This window comes from Haemaphysalis longicornis, unplaced genomic scaffold (assembly GCF_048455015.1).
Source record: "Haemaphysalis longicornis isolate Haplotype H1 unplaced genomic scaffold, Haemaphysalis longicornis Haplotype H1 scaffold_9, whole genome shotgun sequence".
Taxonomy (NCBI): domain Eukaryota; kingdom Metazoa; phylum Arthropoda; class Arachnida; order Ixodida; family Ixodidae; genus Haemaphysalis; species Haemaphysalis longicornis.
Window position 1 is genome coordinate 1,185,994 of NW_027526460.1, and position 17,512 is coordinate 1,203,505.

Below are 17,512 nucleotides of genomic sequence, written 5' to 3' on the forward strand. Positions count from 1 at the left end.
CATGCCAACAAATTATGCGCAGAATATTTCCCCAGCAAATCTAGAAATTCAGAAACAGTCTTTCAAAAAATACACATGTAGAGTCGATAGCGGTGTGAAACGCATCGCGGAAAACCATGACTTTTTCACTCACGGCAAATAATTTGGTACCGAGATTGCAGTAGGTACTTGAAACCCCTAAGCATAATAGATTAAAACGCAAAAATGATTGATCCGTACCCGTGGAAGCCCAAAAGAAAATTTGACTCGTAGTCGCCTGCCTATAAACACTACACGACAGCTTATCGGTATTACGCTGTTTTCGCGCACGTGCCCTAGCACGCACGCACGCGCACGCACGCACACACAAACGCACACACACGCACGCACAGACATACACACACACGCTCACACGCAGGCACATACACGCACGCGCGTGCGCGCGCGCGCACGCACACACACACACACAACACACACACACAGCACACACACACAGCACAGCACACCCGGGCATTTACTCTGCCCGAGATGACAGAACCCTGGGCTATGGCATTCGCCTTTCAAACAAACGACCACTAAAGCTGCGTGCAAAGGCAATTGTGGGTGTTAAACAACGTACGTTAAACAACTTCGTACTTGAAGGATCGAGTCAAAATACATAGACAACATATTGAGAGTTTTCTGGCACAAAGACGCGGCAACGAAGGCTGATTTACAACTCAAAGAGCAGGCAGCGCCGGCCAGACGAGCGTCTCTTCAACCTTTAGGGTGCCTAGATGCGCGCCCGCTCCGCTGAGGGTGGCGCCACTCTTTGAAGGGGTCGCCGCCGCCAATACCGGTTCTCGGGAGGCGCCGCCGCCATTTTCTTGCATCCCGCCTCCGCCGACTCCCGTGCTAGGCGCGCGAAAAGCGGCGCTCTTCACAAAGTCTCTTTGCAGAACGCCTGGGTGCTGCGTTCCCCGGTGTTCTAACAGCTCTAAAAATTTCTGGAGGATGTTTTCGTTTCTTAGAGACCCAAAAAAGCGGCTTCTAAGTTCTGTGGACGGTGAAGATCAAGCGGGACAAGTGGCAGCCGACGAACCACTCCTGCATATGCAGTGTAAGTACAGTGGTGGTCTCGCTTAGGATGAAGACGGGTGCGCATGGCCGCCGGTACTATCAGAGCAGCCTACCGTGGGATGTGTGAAGCCGCACGCATGCGCTGTGCGTGTAGAGCGAGGCTATACTTCTAGCGCGCGCATAGCGTCATATCGGAGCGTCTGAACGTCGTCTGCTAACTTCATCGTGCTTGAAGCGGTGGAGAAATCGGCCGCTGTAAAAATAAGTGGAAACTTGAAACTGCAAGAAAACTGTTTCTTAGTGAGCAATTATCCGTTCATTAGCTTGAATGCAATGCAATTGGTTCGTCACATCGCAAGTTCGCAACTCGCCAGCATGCTTCAATGAGACTTCATAAAAAGATGACGTAATTGAAACAGCAGTTTATTTGTTTTAAGTAATTGCCGCTGAAACCAAAGGAGCCCATGCACACAATGTTTGCCAGAAATAAATTGAGAGCTTAAAGTGAGCTAGGGCACTACAACCCCGATTCAATTTACGGTGGAAAAGATACTTTGTGGTTTTTATTAGGCATGTTCGTACAAGGTTCGATGATTCGGTGTTCAAAGCGAGGCACCATTAGCAGACGACGCACAGCATAGCAGAAGATGATCAGACGCTCCGATGACGCAGTCCGCGCGTTCAAAGCAAATTACGGCTCGACACGCACAGCGCATGCGCGATGCTTCGCGCGGCCGACGGTAGGCTGCTCTGATGGTACCGGCGCGCACGCGCTCCCATGTTCACCGTAAGAGAGATCACCACTGTACCCGGCTTCTCAGCAGTGCCAAATCCATTTGGGGCTATTGTCAGCTTGTCTGTGTGGCTGTTTCTAGATACCAGACGTACGGTTTTATGCGTTTATGTTGGAGGTTTCATCATGCTTTTGCGGCCTTTTTATATTTGATTGATACAAATGGACGGGCCGATATGAAACGTGTGGCGCTTTGCATCTTCAGTTCTTTCATTTTGTATCATGAAATAAGGCGCTCGTTGTAAGAAGGTGTGCGACCTTTCTCAGTCCCGAAGCGTCATCCCGGCGCATCACGCTTACTTCACCAAAAGTAAAGCTGTAGACTGTGCTAGTTGGTAATTCATAGTGATCAAATGTACCGCAACAGAAACACACGGGATACACCATACCTTCGCTAATCATCTCAAAATAGAGAACCCTTCACCAAAACCATTCTCTTCCGTTCATCTACCCTAGAAAAGGAATGAATATCAAAAGTAAAGCCAAATCAAGCCCACACTGTTAGCGAGGCCAGCTCTATCAAGGCGCGTCACGCAGCAAACGCGCGCCCCACGTCCAGCGGATGCAAGAAAATGGCGGTCGCGCTAGCAGACGACGCGGTTGTCCTCACCCTCAGAGGAGCGGGCGCGCATCGAGGCACCCTATCAACCTTAGGCTAAGACCGCCACCTCACGGCAGGAATAGGAGTTAACAAAATTACACCGTGGCCTCCGCGATTTGCTGCCGGCGGCGCGCAGTAGTGTTGCCATGTCGTGTTGCCAGGTCATCTACTTTATCTGTCAAAGACCGCGCATTTAAAGGAGAAAAAAGGAAACGACATAGGGGTATTTTTGTGTTTACTAATGGTTGGATTTCGGTCGGTTGAGTTCCCATAATTTGGTTCTTGCTCGGAACGCACGGAATATGCGTTCCGTGCGTTCCAAACAACATGTACGAGATTTTCAGAAATAAAACCGGAAAACGTGTTGTGTTTTGGAACCATGCGTGACTACAAAAAAGAATACTGCTGTGCAATGAATTCCCTTATGCATCACCCCGGGCATAGTCTACGTCGAAAATTCAAAGGCACCAGTAACTACCCTAATGGCACCAGCAACTACTTCTACCTTTCTCCTGCATTGGTGTGCGGTAACTTTTTTCATTATTAAACGTCGCCCACATGCTGCGAAGGCCGAGTTTTCGTCCTCTGCGCCCGCCCGCGCCAGGGAAAGCGACATTTAGGGTGCCTGAATGTTCCTCCTCGCCCGCCCCTCCGTAGGGGCGGCGTTGAGGAACATCCAGGCACCCTAGCGACCTTAGGCTACGCGCGCCGCGGTGCGGCGAAAAACGCGGCCCCGCCCCCTTTTCAACTTACGCTCTCTCCAGACGATTGGGACGGCCGGAGCAACGGCGCGGCGCCGGCAACCGATCTCGGAGGCCGTGGTATGTGTGTTGTGTGTCCACTTTCCGCCGGTAGGCGGGCGCGTCGGAACGTGTCCTGTTTTGTCCGGCTCCTAGGGCCGGAGGCAGCCGTCCATGCGAATGTTTATAAAACCAGAAACAATTATCGGGGCAGTTAAACGTGTTCACGCCTTATTTGCTTTCGTTTCTCTGTTTTGTTGCGTGAAATTACATCGACCGACTTCTTCACTTCGCGTGCTGTGACGTTCAGGTGTCACGCGGCACGCACTGTTCTGTAACTCTTCATTTCCAATTCATAGTTATGTGAATTTTGCGAAGCAGACGCACTAACCCCTCTGAGCTCCCTATAGCTGGCCAATCGCCCAAGGCGGTATGTGCCACGAGGAAATGAACAAGGACAAGCTTTGCAGAACAAAAGTTGTTTTGTATTTCTGTTTCAGTTTTTGTGGTAATGCCAAACAATTCATTGCATACTCGAAACCAGATTTTTTTTTCTACTCTGGATGGAATGAAAAATTTTCACTCATGCGTATCAAACAATTCACAGCGCGCTGAATAATAGAAAAGATGGCAACATATTTATTACGGCTGTAAATCAACGACGTCACACCTAAGGTTTTACAGAACATGGAGGAATAACTGTGGGCATCACGGCAATGTTTTGAACTTTTTTATTTTTGCACTTATTAGCGGGGGTTGATTGGCACAGTAAAAAGCAGGAACTTGACCCGCTGAGTAAAAGAGCCCGTCATGTATGCAGTGTGGACTGTATGGCTGGCCACTAAACAAAAATAGTGCCCAGTGTAGCTCGTGTGAAACAATATCGTGCAAGGTGAGTATGATGGTCGCGAGAGATCGTCGTGGAAATGTCCGACAAACGAGGGTCAGGTAGGCCTCTCTCGGCTCGGAGTAAGTGCTATACACCTCAGCCAGACGAGGGGGTTTAAACTGGTTCTTCGCCAGGTGGGCCTCGACACGCGGGCGCTTTCGCTCTCCGCCCCCGCGGCCGGGATCGAACCCGCGACGGCTCAGCCGCTGCGCAGTTATGAGGCCTCTGAGGCATCTGCCTCAGTTATGCGTACAGATAAGCGCACGGGGTCAACCTGCGCTCCCAGTGATGCGCACCCGGGCACAAACGTTTCCACGGCGCAGTTTCGTGTCCTAAAGTTGGCTTTTTCTGCTCTGTGATAACTCGGCTTTTAATTTGCATTCGTAAACCAAGCATCACGCTTCCCGGTGCCATCACCACCACACGCGTAGCAGGAGGCAGCGCGGAAGTTGACCTTGGTTGTCCCGGAAGCTTTTGTCCCCGGGTGTACGCTATACTCAACATGTCGATGTCGCCGCGCGGCCATGCGAAAGGGAAGGGGGCCAACCAGCAGCCGCACGAGAAGATCGGTGGGTGGCGCACGTGCCGCGCGATGAAAGCGCCCGTGCAGGCAGAGGCGCGCGTCCTTGCGGACCAAGTGCCCAGCGCAACAAGTTCTGGCGAGTCCCGCTTCCTGAGACACAAACACGAAGGCGAGGCCTCTTCAGAGCTGGAACGCAAGAAGCGGCGACAGGAAGTCGAACGGCGCCTGGGCGGCGTGCACGTGGTACGGCCACTTGAGTTGCCGCACGGGAAATCCCGGCAGCAGCGAGAACGGGCTCGTCAGCCCGGGGCTGCCGAACAAGGCGGGGTGCAGGGGCCACTGGCGCGGGCCTTGGAACGCCAGCTGCGGCGCGAATCCGGGAATCCGCAAGTAGGGCGGCCCGAAAGCAGCCGGTGGCTGCGCGCGCGTGAACGCCGGTTGGCGGAAGGGCCGGAAGGAGGCAAGCGGAATGCCCCCTGGATGATACCCGAAGGGTCTCGTGCGGTAAGGTCTGACCCCAGGGCCGACCACGTGGACATCCTCCTGGCGCACGCGGTACGGGTAACCCTGCCGGAGAACCTTGCGCTTGGGAGGGCCACGCTTGGGAGCCCCAGAGACCGCGGTTGTCTTGGCTGGCGCTGCGGTCGGTTTCGCCGGCGGCGGAAAGACGGATGGTCTGGGCTTGGGACGTCGACGCGGCTTGGGCGTGGCCTCCGCAGGCAGCTCCGGCGGCGGGACGTCGCCTCCGGACTGGGTCTGACTCGCGCTAGAGTTCTTCGGGTCCTCCTGCTTCGCGGCGTCCTCCGTTCTCACCAGAGGTTCGATTGGGGCGACGGCGGGCTCGGGAACCGCCGAGGGCACGACCGGGGGGACGACGACAGGCGGCGCCGTACTTTGCAGGACCTGCTGTGACGTCGAGGCGACGCTGCTGGGTACCTGGGCGGGAGTGGCGGCTTCGGCTTGCTGGGCGGTCTCTGCGGTGGCCTGGTCGCCGACGCCTTCCTCGTCCGAGGGGGGTTCTCCGGCGGCCAACTCGACGCCGTGGTCCACGGAGAAGGAAACCGGTGGCAGGGGCGCCACGGGCGGCGGCCGGTTGATGGTGGCGCCCGCGGGGTCCTTCAGGGGCTCCACTCCCGGCTCGTTGGTCCGCACGTCGGCGCGGAAGCCCTGCGCGTCCGCCACGTAGTTGACGACGCGAACGCGGCCGTCAACGTCACGCAGGCCGTAGGAGCCCACCTTGACGCCATTGGAGCTCTGCTCCTTGTGGAAGCTGCTGCCAGAAGAATGGACGACGTCGTAGCCGAACCTGTAGTTCCCCGCACTCTGCGGAAAGGAATGAAAAGCAAGCGCTCACGTTTCCCGTCGTCCGAGTCGCGCCGAAAGCAAATGGCTTTCACTACCCTACTTTGGCAACACGCATGTCAATAATTTGCTTTCGGGTACCTGTAATTTCAAAGCGTTCTGCTTGGTACAACTTTCAGGCTTGAGCACACCTTCAATATTGCGTCACAACGGCGTCTTGACTGCTTGGCGTATGTCGCTAGAAAACAGTGCAAGCTCGATCAGTTCATTGTAACGTGGTGAGAAATGCTTCCGTCCACCGCCATAAATCTTAGCGAAGCTCATTAAAGCGTCGCTAAAGCCGGAAAACAAGTTGGCCTGCAAAGGCACGATCACAGGCCCCGATTACATAAATTATGACAGTGGTGAGATCTGAGACGCACAACGCGTTGAAACAAGTATCGCCCCAGTGCACTTTTCCCCGCTACGCAAAATTTGAATGGTGAAGCGGGATTGCAGGAGGCCCTTGGAGTGCTTTCATGGAAGCAACAGTATAATCGCTCGTTGTAACAAAATCGCTTTATTCGAAATTCGTTCTGGTCCCAACCATAGCGCATGCATTTTAGGCGAAGCGCACGAAGAGCTTGACCCGCTCAGAGCCAAGTGGCGAGCGGAGGCGTGGCCGAGCGGCGGCGGCGGCGGCGAGCCAGGCCACGGCCGGCCTTAAAGGAGCGCTGACACGAAAATTTTATGTTACACTTTTACTGCTTTCATCGATGCTTAATGGTCTGGCCAACCTGAAACAGCACTTCAAATACTTCAGCGCGCGATAGTTAATTACATTGAACGGCCTGAAAATCGTTTGTTTCACATTCCCGCGCTTTCATCCCGAACGGCGCATATGACAGACTCCCTGCCTGACCTCAACGCTTTGTGCGGACGTCACCGGCGCCCGCTCGCCGCTCGTGGGGCCGCGCACATGAAGTGACGTCACGAGTTTTTGACGAGCGCTGTCGCGTCACTTCTTTTGCCTCCCCTGGAGTGATGTCAAGCTGATGCCCATTTGCTGAGTGCCGCTCCGCGCGCTGCTCAGTCGCGCCGACTGATAAATGAGATCCAATTGAACTACGTTCTTCGCGTCGCAGGCCGCTCATATTTCAGCCAGGGTATTCTGTTGAGTGAAGGAAGCGAACTGTGCAATAATATTAACGCCGAAAATTGGTGTCAGTGCTCCTTTAAGGAAAAACGAGCGCTACAAACGAGGACAGAAAAAGCGAAGAACGATATTTTCTCCAGAACAGAACACCGCTCACGTGGCTTATAAAGTGCTCAATATTTCTAATAAAGCAACGTTGACTTTACAATTTTCTTTACAAAATAATCAGAGCCTTTCCACACTGTGAAGAGGTAAGTACAGCGAAGCTGGCGCTCTGACAGGATTTGCTGCGCTGGGGTTGGGCTAGATTGGAGATTTGCTACGTTGAAATTTAAGGACAGTGGAGCGATTCCGACTGGTGGACAGTGGCGCCGCACAGGTGGCCGCCGAAGAGCGCGCGGCATTGCGCAATCCCGGGAGGGAGCGAGACTCGGGAAAGCGGGGCTGTACAGATATGACCGCGCTTCACTGAGCACCACAGAATGTGGGTAAAGCCGACCTGCAAAGATCGAACTTACGCCGGTCTATTTAAGGTCGACTCTACCCTAAACACAAATGCATTGGTGGGAACTGCAGTATAAGTCGTCTTATATGAAATTGTGGAGACCCTAGGACTGTTTCCTTGTTTTTGGAGCGCAGCCCTCATGAGGCCGCTCCTGTAGTTTCGCGGCGTCCCTCGATGTGACCGAGAGAAGGAGGGGGACTCCGAAGAGAGAGCGAGGAGGAAAATGAGGGACGAGAGCACGGCGAAAGTGTGAAGACGAGAGCCGAGCCCCGCGTCTATGATTTTTTTCCCTGCGCTGGTCTACGCTCTGTCTGTCGCCGGAGACGGTCTACGGCCTCCTGGCCGCAGACAGCTTCGCTGTAAAAAGACGACAGCGGCAACAAGCGTGTCACGGGTACTCACGTCCTGCGTCTTGAAGTGCGTGCTGGTTCCGGTGCGCGTGGCGACCTTCTGCTGGCTCACGGCACCGCTCCTCGCGAGCGCCAGGGCGGCCACCAGCACCAGGACTCGCTGCGAGAGACGGAACATTCGAAATGCAGCTTTGGAAGCTGTCACGCGCCCTTTGGAGGTTAGTGAGCAGCTCAAAGAGAAAGTATCCGCAAGGGTGATGAGAATTTCGGCATCAGCTAAAGTTTTCATCTAGTGAAAGAGTGATAGATAGTTGATAATCACTGAAATTGATTATTTCTGTAGAATGAAGTTTCTTCATTTGATTAGCCGCACCTTGTGCTGTCGAAAAATTCTCTCTGCCGAATCCCTGCGCGACTACGCAGCCCAGGACGACCCCACGGGGACGCCGTCAGGTGAGATTACTGATCTATTGATTGATTGCTTGCTTGTTTGAAATTGTTTATTGATTGTTGCCGAGTATCTGAAAGCCTTCCACTAGCTATAGTGTCAAGTCTTCGCTAATGCCCTTCCGCATGCATGTGCTCTTCTGCCTGTATGTTCTTACCGAGGGTATGCCGTACATCGAAGGTGCAGCGATATCAGAACCGCCAGCTGACCTTGTCAAAAGCGCTGGGAGGATTTGATTTAAGGAAGGGGAGGACAACGACGGAGAAATTTGACGATAACGTGTAAAGGAAAAAAGGTAATGAGGCAGAACGAAAACTTGCGGAAAAAAAATGTTCTCGTACTCTACGTATGGTGTTCTTTGTTGTCTTTTTGTTTTGTTTTCAAAAGCCCTGCAGGCCACGGTCGTCAAGGTGAGAGCAGTCGCTTGATCCGAGTCAGCCAGCTTCGTGCACAACGTTAGACACAGAAAACATTTACCCGTAGTCAGTCTTTTACGTGTACATGATTGCCAGTCTGTGGCCATGTTTTTCCCAAATTTCGGAGGGCGCCGTGGTGGGACCCCTGGCACACCAGTGGTGAATAATTCCGGAGAGTACGGTGACAGCGTTCAGGGACAGAAAGGAAGCGCCGTGTGCTCGGGAAGAAGCTCGAATTGAGAAAGGAAAATACTAGTGGTATCGGGCCGGACACGTGCTGCTGAGTGGGCAAACAACAGGTGAACCACCCGAGTAGCGAAGTGGCTAGTGTGCGTCTCGTGCCCATGGTGACAAGTGTCCTTGTGGCCCGTGCACGCAGCGCAACTATCAGAGCGACAGCTCTACTACGCTGCTTCTTTCAGGGCGACTCGTGGCGCCCCAGGTGACCTTCAGCCTCCGGCGCTCCCTTGTCGCTCGCTCACTCGAAGCACGGCCGCTCGAGCGGCCGTGCTCGAAGTTTCACGAAAATATTTTCACGAAAAAAAGAGACCCTGTGCCTTATCGGTCGACGTATCTCTATTAAAATAAGTTTGTAAGGCGTTACCAGCAAGCACAGATGTTATTTATTGTAAAGTAATGAAGCTGTCACTTACCTTCTTCGTGACTTTGGTTTGAGGAGCAAACGGAATGCAAAGGCATCCTGTCTGAAACTCTGAACATGCAGAAAACGAAGTGCTGCCGCCGTCTCTCTATCCCAAACAGGTACACCTATTTTTTTTTTTTTTTTTTTTTTGAACACTGGTGAAATTTGTGTGACTTGATTTTTAGAGGCTTGTTGACCGCGCCAAAAATTTTGTGCAGTGTGTAGAATGACCATGTTACATGCAAACTGATTGGATAATTTTCTGTTCTTAGGGCAGCGCTGTTATCACTAGTCGCTGCGCCCTAATATGTGGGTTTTAATAAATTCTCTTTATAGTGCGTCATAACTGAAGAGAAATTGAAGCCGGATGTGGGACTCCGCTTTAAAGCACGCACTTTTTACGAGCTGCTGGTCTTTCATGGTCTCGGTTCTCGATGGATCCCAACTTGGTTTCTCTGGCAGCCCGACGTTCTTCTTGCTACGCTTCCCGGGCGTCACACCGCGCTTCCTTCATGGTCGAGTCGGTGCTCTCTTCTGTCCTATACGCAGAGAATCTTGCTTTCCCTTTTCGTCACGAAGCAGCCCCGTGAAGAGGCGCCCTCCAACCGGCTTCCCAGCGAGGTGACACCAGTTTCGAGAAGGTTTCGACCCAGTTTCGCCCCATGTTCGACGACATGAGCCAGCGCCGAGGCCCTCCCTGAGCACACTGAGAAAATTTTACGCGCTATAAAAAATGGAGGTACATGGAGAGCGTAGATGGAAGCGCACCGCACACGGGTACGAGCCAGTAGTCGACCGGGGAGCGGGAAGGGAGTCCGCGGTGTGCAACCATGACATAATTCGGGCGAAATGCATGGATGAAACCTACTCAGGACACGACTCTGTCGGCGTCCTCTGGTGCACATGCTCCGGGTGGCGGCAGCACGGCACAGAAGATGAACACTGGAAGCAAGGGATAGCGAGACATAGCGGAAAACAGTGCGAGAGAAGAAACGCAATGGCATTTTACTATATACGCATGGTCAACGGGGGGAGTCACCCGTCATCTATGCTTCGGATCCATCGGCGCTCATCTTGAGTCGGGTTGTTTACCAACTACCTGCTCCGTATCCCTCGGAGTCGGGATCTCCCCAGGAGTTCCCCAGGCGGCGGCAAACAAAAAGGTCCATGACGAGTCTCATTTTCCAGCGCTCCGCTCGATGGCGTCTCCGCGGCTGCTCCTGCAGCTCATCCGGCGGGGAGAGTCCGATGCCGAAAAGACATTGCTCAGCCGTCTCCGCTTAAGGGTGAAACGTCGCACACACGCGGCACTCAACACTCTGAGCGTTCTCTACCCGCAATGGCGGAAGAATCAGCATCCCTGGACCCACAGGGTCTTTCGAGAGTTTGCAGTGTCAGCTCGCCATCCCGGGCATTCGCTCGGAGAGATTTACACCAGTGGCTGAAGCGAGAACGTTATCACTAGAGCACTTGGACCGGCTGTATGGAGGTTGTGCTAACGTGTTTACGGACGGATCTGTCGACAGCGGCCTTTGTGATTCTCGGCGGCATGAACGTTTCCTGGGCGGCTCGGCGGAGTGCATAGCGATTGAGGCGGCCTTGAAAAAGATCAAATCGCTTAGGGTATACAGCGTGCGGTGATTCCAAGTCAGCCCTACAACTTCTGCAGCTTGGATTTCGCGCAGATAAAACTTGCCAGCGCTCCCTACGTCTCCTTCAGCAGTTATATGAAAACGGGCTTAGCGTTCGCTTCCAGTGGGTTCCTTCTCGTGTCGGAGTGCTTGGAAACGAAGCCGCGGACAAGTTGGCCCATTGAAGCGACATCTTGTACTCGTTTTCTGAAAGTGGCTCCAGACGAACGGCTAATGTTAAGAACCATCATTAAAGAACACTTCAGATCTCTTTGGCGACCACAACATCAACCTTGTGTTACCAAAGCAACGAAAAGGACAGAGGCATCCTTGCTGTTCCGCATCCGGGCATACTCAGCGCAAACACCGGCGTGGCTTCATAAGCTGAACCTTTCCATCTCCTCACCTCTGTGCGCAACATGTTGTGGACCAGGTGACATCGGACATCTTCTTATGGTCTGCCCAGAGCATGCGACGGAGAGGTTAGCTTTGTTTAAGGAACTTCGAATGAAAGCCGCCCGCATGCCTCTTTGGATGATATAATTTTTCCTATTGGCGGTGAGCGCGACCACGGGCGGCGCTGCGAAGCGCGTCTCCGAGGGGCCTTACGTTATTGTCGTCTGCTGCACTCGAGCTCGCTCTTCCATGCTGTTAATTTGCGCTCGGTTGACTTTTGATGGTTGGTTGTCCGCACCAGATTTTGCGTATGCGCAACTTTTTATCACAATAAAATACTTAAAATCGCCTACACGAGCTCAAGGAGTGATTTAAAGTGTAGTTTTTGATACCGCTCCGGAAGAAACCTTGCCGGCGTCGCCCCATTCTTGCGAAGCCGGTCCTGTGCGGAGCGCGAAGAGTCGGAGCTATGTGTCAGCTCCTGTATTCAGCAATATTTCGAACAAAGGTAACAGCCAGAATTTAATAACTGACAACAGCGAAAATGCAAGACCAAAAAACAAACTTCAGGACTTCGCGGCCGCCGGCTTTTGCGGAAGGCATATTACATTCCCACTAATTGTATGTAGGGTAAAAGAGTTTTTTCAACCTTGCCGAACGCTCCAAAGTATTGTATCACACGCCGCGGTGGCTCAGTGGCTAAGGCGTTGCGCTGCTGAGCACGAGGTCGCGGGCTCGATTCCCGGACGCGGCGGCCGCTTTTCTGATGGAGGCGAAAAGCAAAAACGCCCGTGCGTACGAGATTTCGGCGCACGTTAAAGATCCCCAGGTGGTCAAAATTAATCCCGAGCCGCGCGCCTCATCGCCTGCATTGCGTCGGTGCGTTAAACCGTACAATCAATTAATCGAAAGTATTGTATCACATCACTTTACGTTGTCTGGCATGAAAGTATGCCGACATGCACTATGGGGTGCAAGAAATGTAGGTTGAGTTCCCAATAACCGATTGTGGGTATATATAGGCGCGTGCTGGTTTTATACCAGACTTCTAACCAAGATAGAGGCTTATTGAACCAAATGAGTCGCGTTTACGATACAACTACAGTAACACTATGATTGTTCAGACCTCAAAGAATATTTCGGTACATTTCCTACAGCCATTTCTTCTAAATATTCAGATATGCGTTATAGTAAACTGCACTGAAGAGGAGGAGGAGGAAGAGAAAACCAGTAAAATCGAGCTGATTAGTGGGCGGGCTCCTTAGTCCAGGATGAGAGAATAAGAATAATTTTCTTCAATTCATGGGACGTGACCCCGAGTAGGCCAGCATTTGTTATTTGCGCGTGAAGGGGTAGGAAAACAATAAAAAGCTGCTTAGTCTTATATATCGGTTTCGATTCTTCTCATACCGGAAACGGGCACCACGTTCATTGCGTTCGTTAGCCAATATATCAAGCCTTCTGCCCCGTAATCATGGCATAACTGTCCGGGTTGAGATTCAGTTCTCATTACCATAACGATAGAAATTCGGGCCACAAAAGCCTCCTTCGAGTACTCCGGACAACGTTGTTTTGCACCGTTTCGCGGTGGCGTAGCATACACCTTCCAATTGTACTTCGCACGCTTCGAATATGCACCTTCTAGTACGCAGCTATAACGAAAGCCAATATCTGAAGAAGGTACTGTATGCCTTAGAGCCTGCAGAAAATACCTACACGAACTTTGTGAGCCTCCGAAACATCCCCAAACCTCCTAATAAGACGTTTGTGACGGTGCAGAAAAATTAATGCGTTGGGCAGAGAAAAAAAAACATTAATTTTATACAATTCAACAACGAAAGAAATTAAATAGAGCCGTTTTATTTCCCGCTGTGCGATGCGCCGATGCTCGGTGCGTAGCCTCAGAACGTTAGTCTTCACGAGAGCATCTCAAAAATACTTGAGGGAAGCCTACGCATTTTGAATACTTATCAAGAGCTCTGACCACAAGAACCTCGCAAATAAGCTAGAAAGGACGAGTTACACACGATCATCTGACCACTGCTCTGAAGAAAGTCTCTCTCTCCTCGTGTTTTGCAAACCGGCATACAGCTTGCAATTATTCAGGGGTGTCAGAAGCTGGCAAAATAACTGAATTACTGGATATACGCGTTTTGATGCACTAAAGCATCAAAGTGGGCGATTCCTTGTGCAGGCACTGCGGCCCCTCACAAGACAGCGGCGCAAGTGTAGCCAGTGTAGCAGACGACAGCGGCGCCGGTCCCTAAGTCAGAGCCAAGAGGCCAGTGGATCACCAGGAGAGAAATTCTGCGCCCGATCCTCGGGTTTTTAAAGGAGCCATGAAGAGAAAATACAACTTCGTTTAATTTGAAAGAACTAGGATTCAGTATCTCACTCAGCTCCATTACAGCCACAAAAGATGTTTTTTGACGAAAAAAAAAAGCAAGAAGTATTTAAAAACTTTCAAATTTTGCGCCATAGTGACGTGTTATGAGCAAGAATGACGTCATACGGGCCAACAATAAAACATAATTTTCAGTGCGTTCACTGCACGTTAGCATCCAAGTGATGCGGTCAAATGGAACTAGAGGCCCCATTACAGACGTCCAGTCATGTGTCGTCACGACAGGTCAGTTAGGCGGCCGCCAATCGCACAAACAAAGTTCTGTGACGTCATAGAAAAGTTGCGGGAAATTGGCTAGGGGGTCGCGACTGCTTCACACGTTTTCTTTAATATCTCCGTTAATTCTTCGAAGATTGCGATGATATTGGTATCATTGTTATCGGGACTATGCAGTCTTTCTAATAAACCCAACTTGTATTTTGTCTTCATGGCTCCTTTAAGGGACACGCGCCTCAGGGACCCCTGGTGATTTCCCGCGCATAGCGGCAAGAAGGTGTTTATCGGGGGAGCAATTGCCCGCATGTCCGGCAAGGCTGGATCCATCCGTTAATAAACATCACCACCACCACCATGCATGAAGTGGAGCGGAGTTGCTTGGGTCCGGGGTATGTGTACACGAAGATGGTCCGGCTGTCGACGGTTCGCTCCGGTCAGTGCCAGCACAGTGAATACGAGACTCGAGAGAAATTAATGCTCTGCACAACGTTGATGCCCAGACGGATACAAGGCTTCGCGTTGTGGCCCGCAAATCTATACACCGCCCGATATCAAACTCACGCAAAAATCCCTCCGCATGGCAAGGTCCAGTACTGAACGCGTCGAGGAGTCACAGCGCAACATCGCTCCCGGCTAGCCCGGGCGAATGGGAAGAACGTTGACCTCCATCGCCTCGCGCAAAGCTTGGGAATCAAGCCAAAAGCGCCGGGGCTCACCTTCATGGCTCTGAAGGGGACGGCTGCTCACTGTGATGTCACCAGCACTCCTCGAGACGCGTGGGAACCCGGCATTGGCGTTGCTCAGAATGGCGCATCCTCCGGCCGGGAAGCCTTTATAAAAAGCAAGAGGCTCCCGCCAGAGGCAACGCAAACAAGTCACGTGAGCGAGCGCCGCCAGGAAGGAAGTTCAAGTTCACTCGCCCTCCCCCGGGGGGTGGGGGGAGACAGGCGGTGGTCAAAGGGGGCTGACATCACGACCGGACTGGCCGCGCCCGCAGCAGCGGCGGACGTGAACCCCGCCGCCGATCCATTAGGGGCGGCCGGCCGTGCGCAACCGCCTATCATGTGAGCGGCCCGTCACGAATGCAACGCACACGTGGCGGCCTGTCCGAGGAGAGTCTTCGTGTCCGCTGCTCTGGCCTTTCCCGTGTCCCCGGCACTGAGAGCGGCGTCTCCGTGGCCGTGCTCCGTCGCACATGTCGATACGGTGCGCTAACGCGGAATGCCAGCCCTCCTCCTCGCTCTGGGAAGGGCGACAACGGATGCATTGTTTTCCGCCCGGGCTCCTTCTTTTACGGGGAAGCATCGAGGCTTGTGCCACACCAGTTGGCTGCCCTGCAAGCTCGCCCACTTTGCCCGGGATACATCGGCGGGCGGGCAGAGTGCCGTTCATGCTAAGCGGCCCGGCGGCGGCTCGCTCCGTCTTCCAGGTGACGGAAGAGCTGCGCGGCCTTGCACGTGCTCAGCTCGCGACGACGGAGAGCGGGCTCCCCGGGTTGAGCGTGATTATGGTAATGCGGGCCCGTTAAATATGTACGAGCTGGCAGACTGACATCTGGGGAGGACGTCGAAGGCCGCCGAAGAGGGGCTTCCTCCTTGAGCCCGGTGAAGCGAGCTGTTGTTGCCTCGCAGGGCGCCACTCCTCGGAAGAGGATCGCTGCCCGGTCACCAACCTCACGCCCAGCTGCCTGGGCGGCGCAACAAATGCCCGCGAGACAAAAGAACGCCAGCGAGCCCCCTGTGTGTTCGCGGACTGCGTGAACCCGCCTGTTCGAGAGGGAAGTCTCTTACCTTGAAGCTTGTACGGAGCTCTGTGGCTCTAGAAACATATTGAACGGATATGACGCGCCCAATAAAATACCCACTATGGGGCCTTTGATGGTAGCAAGACACTTCTAGTGCAATTTCACTGCTCTGCTATCCGACAGCGTCCCTGAGGAGAGGCTGGGTTTTGACAACCTATAGAAATTTGATTCATTGCTAGTGGGGTCCCCTTTGTAAAGGGGTAATGATGTGACATCTTGCCAAAAACTAATACATCCATGTTTTATACTCTTCGTTTAATACTAGCGCTGCTCTTAGGGCAGGCACAAACTACTTTTTTTCCGTTACAAGTGGTAGCAGTTCTAGGCAATATTCCCCTCTCTGCTTTTCGTCCACCAGTTCTATTTTTCTTTTCGCCGCCTCGATAGCCTTGAAGTTAACTGTCTCTGTGCTACCCTTAATTCCTAGGGCTTCCGGAAGCCGAATATTTCCCTCGTGTAGATTTGCATGGATACACTCACATTCTAACGCTATGTGCCGCATAGTTTGTTTCTTTTCCGCAGACCACCCATACCCCACCATTTTGTGTATACTTCCCCACAAAGCTCTTAATTCGCAAGCAGCCCGCTCTAGTCTCAAAAAGCCAAGCACTGCCTGTGGAATTATCGTCGAAATTTTAATTTTGATGTCCAATTTCTCTGCCCTGTACATCTCCAACGACGTTTTAGCTTCCATTTTCTTCTCTCTCCAGTTGAAAAAAGGTAGGGGGGCCGCGGAGTGTGCAAGCACGTCGCATGGTCTCCTGCGTTTTCACTCGTTGTCCCAGCTATTCGTATCGAATCTACGAGACAGCCATCATGGGAACCGCCAAGTGAAGCGGAACCTGTGGACATCGGACTCTGATCGGTGCGTGGACTTTTTTCGCCAGTTGAAGTCCGCATCTCGAGACGACGAGGGCTAAGCCTGACTGAGAGAACTGCCAGCCACCGCTCCTTGGTCCTCGTGGCACGTGCCACTCGTGCTGCGTACCTCTCCTGCGGCCCCGAAGACGACCAGGCGATGAGAACAGCGAGGGAGCCGGAGCCAGCGGCTCCCCAATAAGCTTTGACGAAAACAGCGAAAGGACGGTACATCAGACGATGTGGATGACTGAACTCCACCGAAGAGGGGCTGCCAGCAAGAAGAAATAGCAGGAGGAAAAGACAACCGAAGGGAATCGGAAAAACTTAGGAGAAGTCAATGTCTCTAGCAACAAAGAAAAGCCACCGACGACGATCAAGACACCTACGAGCAGTAAAGCGCCGCCATTGCCGGAGATCGTGCACAAGCCACCGATCGGACTGAAACTCGCAAAGTGGAGAGATTCGGATGCCCCTATTGCCATGGCGCGGGCAATGGACATACCATTGAAGGAATTTGTCAGCAAGGTCACAACTCAAGTACAGTGGACGCAAAACCTTCTCGTCGCTTGCACGGCGCACGAAGAGCTGGTTGAGCGACTGACCACCAATCCGCAACTTGAAGTATAGGCTAAAACGTGTACAAGTTTGTTCCATACCCGAAGCCATTCCCTAACATAAGCGCCGGAGTAGTAGTGGGAATAGCTGAGTGGTTGACAAATGACAACATCATGGAGTATAGGGGGGATTAAAAGAAATACGAACAACGGAGCACACAGCCTCCGACGCATGCCGCACCGTCTGGCTGCACTGTCAGTAA

At 52.7% G+C, this 17,512-nt stretch overlaps 1 protein-coding gene across 2 annotated transcripts; it reads right to left on the minus strand.

The window, feature by feature from the left end:
* Positions 1–3,788: 3,788 nt before the first annotated feature.
* On the minus strand, positions 3,789–17,512 carry LOC144153929 (uncharacterized). 2 transcript variants are annotated; one of them, XM_077685702.1, is made up of 4 exons: positions 14,747–17,512; positions 7,929–8,036; positions 5,821–5,907; positions 3,789–5,751 (listed from the first exon to the last, which is right to left on the minus strand). In XM_077685702.1, exons 1-4 carry the CDS (start codon positions 14,750–14,752, stop codon positions 4,765–4,767), a joined length of 1,188 nt encoding a protein of 395 aa, XP_077541828.1. In that variant the 5' UTR covers positions 14,753–17,512; the 3' UTR covers positions 3,789–4,764. The 2 variants fall into 2 exon arrangements, with proteins under 2 accessions (XP_077541828.1, XP_077541827.1); XM_077685701.1 differs by having other exon boundaries at positions 3,789–5,907; positions 14,747–15,452.